This window comes from Neolamprologus multifasciatus, chromosome 14, assembly GCF_963576455.1.
Source record: "Neolamprologus multifasciatus chromosome 14, fNeoMul1.2, whole genome shotgun sequence".
Lineage (NCBI taxonomy): Eukaryota > Metazoa > Chordata > Actinopteri > Cichliformes > Cichlidae > Neolamprologus > Neolamprologus multifasciatus.
Window position 1 is genome coordinate 15,650,969 of NC_140452.1, and position 11,530 is coordinate 15,662,498.

Genomic DNA, 11,530 nt, shown 5'->3' on the forward strand with positions numbered 1-11,530 from the left:
TGTGGATGCCTTAAAGCATCCACACAATAATAAAGAATAAAGAGAAACAGGAAAACAATAGTGTGGATGCCTTAAAGCATCCACACAATAAAGAGAAACAGGAACTCTATAGTGTGAATGCCTACAGCATTCACACAATAATAATAATAAAGAATTAAGAGAAACAGGAACTCTATAGTGTGAATGCCTACAGCATTCACACAATAAATCCGACGAATAGTAATAAGTGTGCCTCTTGACATAGGCACACTTAATAATAAATCCGACGAATAGTAATAAGTGTGCCTCTTGGCATAGGCACACTTAATTAATGTTAAATAATTAATTTATTATTTATGTTTTTATTGTATGTCTTAAACTTGCTTTTTAAACAATAATTGTATTTCTTTTGGCAGTTATCAAAATGACTGTCTCCTGCTTTTTTATATTTAGATTTTTTTTTAGATTTTTTTTGTTTTTGTTTTAAATTTATTGGACTTAAATCTTTTACAGATGGCATATAACAATAATTCCTAACAGTCCAGACACCCAAACTGTTTGCAGTGCATGGCTAACAGGCAGAAGAGTTAGCAGGACCCCATGAAAAAAATATAACTTTACTTTAATATTGCAAACCATGCCAACCTTGGAAATATAACACTGCACAGCCGTGGATCAGTATTCTGCTTAGATAATATATTTTTCAATTTCATGCAAGATTTATGAGATATGTGGAAGCAATTACATTACATTTTAATATTTTTATGATAACTTTTATTTTATTTTAATTTATTTACATTGATCGGTATCTTACACCAAATACAAATAAAATATATGTTACCTTTGTGAATTTAAATTCTCATCTAGTAAGTATTGGCAAATGTAACTTAAATAATCCTCTGGATATGTTAACAGTGTGTAGAATAAAAATAAATTTCCCAAGGAGCTTCTTGCAATTCCACACATTTTTTGACAAAACAACTCACCTGTGTCATTATATATAAGAAAGGCAGGTTCAGGTTGAGTGGAGTCGGGTATGGGTAGTAGGACCCCTAAGCCTTAGCCAGAGGTTTGATCTTCTTGGTCAGGCACCAGGTTGTCAGATATGTCTATATACAGTGGCTTGCAAAAGTATTCAGCCCCCTTGAACTTTTCCACATTTTGTCGCATTACAGCCATAAACATGAATGAATTTTATTGGAATTCCATGTGCAAGACCAATACAAAGTGGTGTAAACGTGAGAAGTGGAATGAAAATCATACATGATTCCAAACATTTTTTACAAATAAATAACTGAAAAGTGGGGTGTGCGCAATTATTCAGCCCCCTGAGTCAATACTTTGTAGAACCACCTTTTGCTGCAATTACAGCTGCCAGTCTTTTAGGGTATGTCTCTACCAGCTTTGCGCATCTACAGACTGAAATCCTTGCCCATTCTTCTTTGCCAGCTCCAGCTCAGTCAGATTAGATGGACAGCGTTTGTGAAAAGCAGTTTTCAGATCTTGCCACAGACTCTTGATTGGATTTAGATCTGGACTTTGACTGGGCCATTCTAACACATGGATATGTTTTGTTTTAAACCATCCCATTGTTGCCCTGGCTTTATGTTTAGGGTCGTTGTCCTGCTGGAAAGGGAACCTCCGCCCCAGTCTCAAGTCTTTTGCAGACTCCAAGAGGTTTTCTTCCAAGATTGCCCTGTATTTGGCTCCATCCATCTATCCATCAACTCTGACCAGCTTCCCTGTCCCTGCTGAAGAGAATCACCCCCAGAGCATGATGCTGCCACCACCATATTTGACAGTGGGGATGGTGTGTTCAGAGTGATGTGCAGTGTTAGTTTTCCGCCACACATAGAGTTTTGCATTTTGGCCAAAAAGTTCCATTTTGGTCTCATCTGACCAGAGCACCTTCTTCCACATGTTTGCTGTGTCCCCCACATGGCTTGAGGCAAACTGCAAACGGGACTTCTTATGGTTTTCTGTTAACAATGGCTTTCTTCTTGCCACTCTTCCATAAAGGCCAACTTTGTGCAGTGCACGACTAATAGTTGTCCTATGGACAGATTCCCCCACGTGAGCTCGTCCAGAGCCACCATGGGCCTCTTGGCTGCATTTCTGATCAGCGTTCTCCTTGTTCGGCCTGTGAGTTTTGGTGGACGGCCTTGTCTTGGTAGGTTTACAGCTGTGCCATACTCCTTCCATTTCTGAATGATCGCTTGAACAGTGCTCCGTGGGATGTTCAAGTCTTGGGAAATCTTTTTGTAGCCTAAGCCTGCTTTAAATTTCTCAATAACTTTATCTAGTGATGTGACGTTCTGTATCGAGGCTTCGAAGCTTGTGTCGAGTAATTGAGGGGGCGTTTCCGCGATCCGTGTATCGAGGCTTGCTTCATTTATGGGAGGAGCTGAAAATGATGACGTCTGAAGCCTCGCTGCCCGGCTGTACCACGTGACTGGTTCATGAAGTGGTTCAAACTTTGCCGCAAGCTATGACAGCGATATAAACCCCTCAGACTTCATTCAAAAATGTAGGTATTTGATGGAGAGTTGCGGTTAGTGAGAGTTTGGAGACAGTTTGGAGGTTTATGAGAGTGAGGAGAGAAAGTCAGGAGAGAATGGAGCCAGCTAAGAAGAGGAGGATGTCCTCCCCTGTGTAGGAACATTTTGATTTTATTCCTCCTAACAAGGTATGTAAATTTCTACAGAAGATGTATTTTCATAATACTGATGGTGCAATACAATTTATGTTAAGTGGCTTTACTTTTGTACAAGGTGAAGTGTTTGCTATGTGCCAGGGAGCTTGGATATAACAACAACACCTCATCCATGCTTAGGCACTACAGAGCTTTGCATGAGAATAAGGGGAACACTGATTGTGGAGCAAGACCAGGTGAGCCATCAAATGCCATGATAATATAGCATGCAGTAATGTTACTAAATGATATAACAATATTATACAGCTGTAATAAGTTACGTGTGTGATATTTATATTTGTGCTTTGTCTTTATTGTCTTTCCTCAGGAGAACAATCTCAAATAGATGAAGACCTGGTTAGCATGGTGATTGAGGACTCCCAGCCATTTAGCATTGTGGAGGACAAAGGATTTAAAAGATTTGTTAAATCATTAAATCCTAGCTATGTATAAAAAGATCATAAAAGCAGTGAAAATTTAGTTTTTACAGAATAAAATGTGAACAGGCAGGACTGAGGCTCAAAGCCTCAGTGTGTAGCTGTCCATACCTCAACGTTACAAAAGCACAACCACTGTCCACACCCCAACCACACCTCACCTCACAGTAAATGATCATTTCCATTTTAAGCATTTCCAAATAATCATTTTCCATACTGCCAGTATAAATATACACAGTATACAGCCATCACTACAATATACATGTTTTACACACTCCTTTTGTTGTTGACATTTACAGGCTGTGTGCAAAAGGCCACACTCTTCAAATTCATGCCAACTAATATTTTTACGTCCAGTAGGTGTCCTACTAGAGCAAATGAAGCTTCAAGACACTTTGCGCTGGGGTGAACCAATTGGATGAAAAGCTTCAGGGCTTCATGAAGCTTCATCTGCCCATCACTAACTTTATCCGTGACCTGTCTGGTGTGTTCTTTGGACTTCATGTTGTTGTTGCTCCCAATATTCTCTTAGACAACCTCTGAGGCCGTCACAGAGCAGCTGTATTTGTACTGACTTTAGATTACACACAGGTGCACTCTATTTAGTCATTAGCACTCATCAGGCAATGTCTATGGGCAACTGACTGCACTCAGACCAAAGGGGGCTGAGTAATTATGCACACCCCACTTTGCAGTTATTTATCTGTAAAAAATGTTTGGTATCATGTATGATTTTCGTTCCACATCTCACGTGTACACCACTTTGTATTCTATCTATCTATCTATCTATGTATGTATATTTGTTTGTGTTTTGGAGTTTGTAATTGCTTTGTCTCTAGGTGCCACCTTAAATATCCTTTATTTATTCACTCCACATAAAATTTAATAAATAAATTATAAAATTCAAAAAACAATTACTTACATTACTTACATTTTAACTATTTAAATTTTCAGCTTTTTCCTTTTAAACAAATGTAAAGTGAAACAACATAAAACACTGCAAACCACAACACAATCAAATATAAATTAAAATATGCAAAACAAAATGAAGATGCACATTCTCTGTCATTTAGGTTTGGGATGATTTTTTGGGAGTGTTTTCCTGCTTGGAATTGCATAGGATTCACTGCATGAATAAACTTTCTGACTCCTTTATCATCCGCAACTGAAAATAGTTGTGGATGATTACTATACCTTTCTAATGTGATCATGTTGTCTCTTGTTGTCCCTGGCTCTCTTTCTCTCTCTTTCACTCTGTTCCTGTGCTACTGCGAGTGTAACTACCACCCCTCCCCCCTCTGCCCAGCACAAGCACAAGGCTCACGTGTGGAGCAAAGTGAAAAAAAGTGCGAGAAAGCGGGTGAGAGAAAAAAAAAAAAAACACGGCTCCCAATAAGGAGCCAGCTGGCGTCGTTCACTTCAAAGAGCCAGCTCTAAGAGCCATTTCGTTCGCGACCGACACATCACTACTGGCTTCCTCTTTCTGGCACGGAGTGGGCGATAAACAAACAATAGAGAAAAGCCGATCATCAGTTTCATGATTGAAGTACCAACAGGAGAGGGAGGGTCGATCATGACCAATTGGCCAATCCACCACCTTTCATTGTTTATACCGCCACAAAAAGAAACATAAAAACAAAAAATCTTTCCTGCTTGGGTCTGCGTCTTTCTCTAGTCTCGTCTAATTCTGGGCGATGCGATGGGCAAGGTCATGAGTACTCGGACTGTGCTTATTGAACACAATATGGATAAGATCTTGGAGAAGCTCAAGACTCTGTAACAGGGAATCGATAGGTCTGGGGACCAGTGATGGACATTAGATCAGCTGCGAAATTGGATGCAGTTTGTTTGCACTAAACCTAACCCAAAGAACCATTGTCTTCATGTGGCTGCCCGGGGCCAGCCAGAAGGCTCCAAGGGCGAATGGCTCCAAGGCCAAATGGCTGCTGGCACAACAATTTCTCCCAGGTTACAAGACTGTGTTTTGACTCTCTCACCCTATCCTTCAAGGCCTCAAGGCCACCTGCATCGGCTGGAGGACTGTTGACTTTTTGCTTAACCAGGTGAAAGGACGGTCTCTCTCAGTTGAACACGGGACACACACACACATGCATACATATGCATGTGCACTGAAACAGACACACACTCACCCCCCTCCCTGCTTCCAAACACTTGCGATGCTTACTTCCACCCGATGAAGACGATGGGTCTGCGTCCTGCTCTGGAGAATAGCTGCAAGATAGGCTGTTGTATATACAGATTCACGCCATGAAATTAAATTCCTTGCCAGTGCTAGTACATCAACCTTCAGAAAACCGAGAAGCCTATTACATATTACTTGTGAACAAGAGCCCAAGATATTTCAACTCTTCCACTTGGCTGTAATGCATCCCTGACTTGGAGGGATTCCTTCTGAAAGCAATAGTGTTATGGCCCTGTCCATAATCTGTTTTGGTGGCTGTTTTTGTCTGTGTCTTTAAGCCTTTGCAGGCCCCGGATTGGATGAGCTGACGGCTGCCGATTGGTCCGCTGATCATGTGGTCGCCTTCAAAATCCCTCACCAGCAGTTGTCCCGGGGCAGCCACTGACAGCAGCAGCAGACCTGACCCTGGCCTCCAAAACCTGTGACATTTGTGCCTGTGACTTCTGTGACCTTCTCAGTTCTGTATATAGTGTGTACATTAGTTTTCATTGTAAATAGCACATTGTAAATAGCACTGGAACAGAAGGGGTGAGCTGCCTTATTGTTTTCCCTTGCACTGTTTTCTCCTGTTTATTTCAGTTAGGGAGTTAGGTGTAGCGCTTGTCTTTTGTTTGATGTTTGATTTCACATAGGGTTTTAGATAGCACCTCCTCCTGACTTAGCTTGTTTTGTTTGTTATTTTGGCCTTTGTTCACCCCGGAGCTTCATTTTGCAGTGCAGAGTAATAAACCACCGTTCACTAAGAAATTGGTTCTCCCTCTGTGTATGGTTTTGGGGACCAGGGCGGGGCAATCTTTTCAAACTTATGTTGCGTTCCTGTACCCCTAGACTGGGGCGTAACATAAAGTGGGGGCTCGTCCGGGATCTTCTTTTGCCATTCTTTTTGCTCATTGTGTTTTGTGGGTTGTCTGCAGTTTTTGGTTGGCAGTTTCTTGTAGTGTTGGGGGTGATCTAGTCACAATGACTTTTGACGTGGATGATTTTGCACTGCAACCCACCATAGATAAGTTGGATCGATGCACAAAGGCAGATTTGTTGTTGGTGGCAGATTTGTTTAATGTTAGTGTGCCTTTACATGCTAAAAAGGTAGAAATTAAGCAGTGCCTGACAGCACAGCTGGTGGATAAGGGGGTATTTGCAAAGTCGAAACCTCGGCCGGTTGAGGCGACTGGAGGTTTGGTGGTGGATGCGGGAACAGAAGCTGCTGCAACCATCCCACAAGCTGCCAGTGGACGGATGACGCCAGGGGCGGAGGCTCCTGCTGCCATTCAGATCCCAAACGTTAGCCCAGCCGGACAATTAACAGGATTGGTTACAGAGGATCTTAGGCTCGCCCTTCGCCTGAAAGAGGTGGAGCTTGAGGCCAAAGCCAAAGAAGTTGAGCTAATGCATCTCCACATAAGGGCTATGGAGCTGGATCCTTCCCGACAACGCAATGCTACCTCTACCCCAGTGAGTAAAATTGTGAGTAAACCTACTGATTCATTTTCCTCTGACCATTTTAATGCAAGCAAGCAAATTGCTTTAGTGCCACCTTTCAGAGAAAGTAAGGTTGACTCTTACTTTAATGCCTTTGAACGCATCGCAACCACTTTGAAATGGCCCAAGGATGTGTGGAGTTTGTTGCTGCAGTGTAAATTGGTGGGGAAAGCACAGGAAGTGTGTGCGAGCTTATCCATTGATGACAGCCTGGATTATGAAATTGTGAAATCCACTATTTTAAGGGCTTATGAGCTAGTTCTGGAGGCATATCGCCAGAAGTTTCGGTCATGTGAAAAATCTGCCAACCAAACACATGCCAACCAAACACATGTAGAGTTTGCCAGGGAGAAGACGCTCTTGTTTGATAAGTGGTTAGCTGCAAGTAAAGTGAAGGACTTTGCTCAGCTAAGAGAATTGGTCCTGCTGGAAGAATTCAAAACGTGTCTTCCAGAGAATGTTGTTGTATATCTCAATGAGCAAAAGGTGGATTCGTTGTCTAAAGCTGCTGTTCTCGCAGATGAGTTTGTGTTGACCCATCGAGTTACGTTTTCAGCTGTGCGCCGTGAATGTGCCCCATTGTCTAAACCTGCGAGGAGTTTGAGGGTTTCTCCTAAGCGTCAAACGCGCCCTGATCAGGTTCCCATGACTGTCCGAGAATGCTTTTATTGCCATGATACTGGCCATCTCATTGCCAATTGTCCGTCGCTCCGTCGCAAAGAGCAAACTCACACATGGAAAAAGCCAAAAAGTGTTGGTTTTGTTCAGTCCGTTTCTACGCCTAATCCCATCAGTGATGAACCAGGAAATGACAGCCTTGACAGCAGTTACCGACCTTTCATTTCAATTCAATTCAATTCAATTTTATTTATATAGCGCCAAATCACAACAAATGTCGCCTCAAGGCGCTTCATAGATACAGAGAAAAGCCCAACAATCATATGACCCCCTATGAGCAAGCACTTTGGCGACAGTGGGAAGGAAAAACTCCCTTTTAACAGGAAGAAACCTCCGGCAGAACCAGGCTCAGGGAGGGGCGGCCATCTGCTGCGACCGGTTGGGGTGAGAGAAGGAAGACAGGATAAAAGACATGCTGTGGAAGAGAGACAGAGATTAATAACAGGTATGATTCAATACAGAGAGGTCTATTAACACATAGTGAGTGAGAAAGGTGACTGGAAAGGAAAAACTCAATGCATCATGGGTATCCCCCGGCAGCCTACATCTACAAGGGTTTCACATTTCACAAGGGTTCACCTCACTGACTGGAATAGAGGAGGATCGCGTGGTGATTGTAATTTTGCGCGACACTGGGGCTGCCCAGTCTCTCATTTTGGAAAGCGCGTTGCCTTTTTCAAGTAACTCGTTTTGTGGTGCTGATGCTCTCGTGTGGGGAGTGAAAATGAGTATGTTACGAGCTCCGCTGCACAGAGTCTTCCTACAGTCACCTCTCGTTTCGGGCCCAGTAACAGTTGGAGTGCGCGCTCGCTTGCCCGTGCAGGGGGTTACTATGATTCTGGGGAATGATCTAGCCAACGGAAAAGTTTTCCCAATCCCTGAAGTAATTGAAAACTCCGTCGATGATTTTGTTTTTGTTTCTGAGCCTGCTGCTGACAGTCTGCCCTCTGTTTTTCCTGCCTGTATTGTCACACGCGCCCACAGGCGCAAATATGGTGATGTTGAGTTGTCTGACTTTTTTCTATGTTCTGAAGCTGTTCCTGAGACTGCTGAACTGCCTGTGGAGAAAGCTGAAAAATGTGTGTCTGATAAAATGCTACCCGCTACACCTGACCTGTCTTTTGAGGTAAACAAAACAGATTTTATTCATGCGCAACAGAATGACCCGACTTTGGCCAAATGTTTACTCGCCGCAGATTCAAGCAATCAGAATCCCCGTGTCTACAGCATTGAGAATGACGTGTTAATGCGCAAATGGCATCCTCCCTCATCTAGTGATCTTGGCTGGAATGTATTTCAACAAGTGCTTGTACTGCAAAAATTCCGACCCCAAGTACTCAGCCTCGCGCATGACAGTTTCTCTGGACATTTAGGAATTAGGAAAACTTACCATCGTATTCTGCGTCACTTTTTCTGGCCAGGTTTGAAGTCTGATGTGACCAAGTATTGCCGTTCTTGCCACGTTTGCCAGGTCAGTGGAAAACCCAACCAGGTTATTCCTCCCGCTCCATTGCATCCAATCCCAGCTTTAGGCGAACCATTTGAGCACATAATCATTGATTGTGTAGGTCCGCTTCCAAAAACAAAGTCAGGACATCAGTACATCTTGACTTTGATGTGCGCCGCCACACGCTTCCCGAGGCTATTCCGTTATGCACTATCAAAGTCATCGTCAGAGCATTAGTAAACTTTTTCTCCACTTTCGGTTAAATCAGTTCAAACAGACCAAGGGTCTAACTTCATGTCCAAGATTTTCGCTCAGGTCTTAAAATCGCTATCCATCAAGTATCAAAAATCCAGTGCGTATCACCCCGAATCACAGGGTGCGCTTGAGCGTTTCCACCAAACTTTAAAAGCCATGATGAGAAAGTTCTGCTTTGAGTCAGGAAGAGAGTGGGACGAAGGTCTGCCACTTCTCCTTCTAGCGGTGAGAGAGAGAGTGTGCAGGAGTCCACGGGGTTCAGTCCCACAGAGCTGGTGTTTGGACACAGTGCGTGGTCCCCTGCAGCTGCTTAACCTCTTAAGCCCCAACGCCCCCTGATATGGGGGCAAAAAGCAGGAGATCAGGTAGGCTTGGGGCTTAAGAGGTTAAAGAGAAATATCTGTCCGACACAGCTACCCCCGAGCAGAACGTATTAGACTACGTAAGTTGTTTTAGGGAGCGTCTGCATAAAGCATGAGAAATTGCACGCGAGGCTCTTTCCGCATCTCAGGAAAAAAGGAAAAGAAAATTTGATAAAAAGTCCATGCAGAGAAAATTTGAAGTGGGTGACAAAGTGTTGACTCTCCTACCCGTTCCTGGATCCTCTCTCCAGGCAAAGTTCTGTGGGCCCTATACTGTTCAAGAGAAACTGAGTGACACAGATTATGTTATAGGTACCCCAGACCGTAGGAGAAAGCGTAGTGTGTGTCATGTTAATCTGATGAAGCCTTTTTTTGTTCGTGATGCAGGTGTAAACTCCTCCTCATCCCCCGCTAATCTGTTTTGGTGGCTGTTTTTGTCTGTGTCTTTAAGTCTTTGCAGGCCCCGGATTGGATGAGCTGACAGCTGCCGATTGGTCCGCTGATCATGTGGTCGCATTCAAAATCCCTCACCAGCAGTTGTCCCGGGGCAGCCACTGACAGCAGCAGCAGACCTGACCCTGGCTTCCAAAACCTGTGACTTCTGTGACCTTCTCAGTTCTGTATATAGTGTGTACATTAGTGATGGTGAGATGAAGCCTCATGATGAACTGAAGCTTTCCACCCAGTTGGTCGACTCATGATTCGAAGCATTGTGATTATTCATTTGCTCTACTGCGCCATCAAGTGGACAATTCAAGTGAAGCGGGCTCTGTGATTATAATGATGTGTAAACCTCTAAACTGAATAAATAAATTGTTTTCTTGGTTATTTATCCCGAATATTGTCTCAGTATGTCTGATACAAAAGAGAAAGTGGAAACTATCAGGACAGAGTTTTGGTATGATTGTGTAACTGTTAGCCTCAGACAGTCAGTCAATAGTATAATTCAGATCATAGATCAGTACATTTGCATATTTTTATAACTATAAAAAGAAAGCTGACACTTTCGAGACTTTATCTAATGTGTAAGCATCACATCAGATGCCTTAGATTAGAATCAGTGAGCTGTCGGCTTTCAGCCCCGACCGTGTCCATGCTGTCTGGTGAGAAAGGCGACATCTCACTGATTCTGACGCGTCAGCGCTTTGTGTTTACGTCTTTGTGCAGAATCGGTGTACCTGCTCTCATTTACTGTTTTAGCTGTTTGGTGGTGGTTGAAATGTAGTAATATTTATACTAAAAATCGATTCAGGATTTTAATGAATCGATATCACGTTATCCAAGCTAGAATCGATTTTAATCGATAATCAAAACCCGCTAGTACCTGTGTAATCATGCTTATGTACATCTGGATAATGACACAAACTAGTATTTGGCGCTTCACTTTTTAATAAACTAAAAGACAGAAATCAGATTATAGGATCTGTAGTGTTGTTTATTTATATTATGGTGCTTATCATTTGTGATATTTATTACTGTGTGCATACTTCATTAGGAGAGATAAAATGAAATAAAAAATCTCTTCCTTCCTGGTTCCATCGAAGAAGAAATGCTCAAGTAACTATGTAACACGTACGTAATCCAATTCCACAACACAGTGTGATGGGAAATCAGCTGTGTTTTTCTGCCCATTTTATTTCGAATCTGGCGCGAACCGGTGAACCAGTCCCTGAATCAGTCACGTGGTACGGACTGCCCGCGAGGCCTCGAACGTCACTGCATACGTAATCAAAGCAAGCCTCGATACGCGCTTCACAGAAACGCCCCCGAGATTACCCGACACACGATTCGACGCTTCGACACACAGGACACATCACTAGTGTACATTAGTTTTCATTGTAAATAGCACATTGTAAATAGCACTGGAACAGAAGGGGTGAGCTGCCTTATTGTTTTCCCTTGCACTGTTTTCTCCTGTTTATTTCAGTTAGGGAGTTAGGTGTAGCGCTTGTCTTTTGTTTGATGTTTGATTTCACATAGGGTTTTAGATAGCACCTC

At 42.9% G+C, this 11,530-nt stretch overlaps 1 protein-coding gene across 1 annotated transcript; it reads left to right on the plus strand.

The window, feature by feature from the left end:
* Positions 1-1,435: 1,435 nt before the first annotated feature.
* LOC146503766 (uncharacterized) lies at positions 1,436-7,666 on the plus strand. The gene is made up of 2 exons (XM_085184381.1): positions 1,436-2,868; positions 3,000-7,666. The coding sequence occupies exon 2, from the start codon at positions 6,272-6,274 to the stop codon at positions 7,664-7,666; it is 1,395 nt and encodes a 464-aa protein (XP_085040507.1). The 5' UTR covers positions 1,436-2,868; positions 3,000-6,271.
* Positions 7,667-11,530: the final 3,864 nt, after the last annotated feature.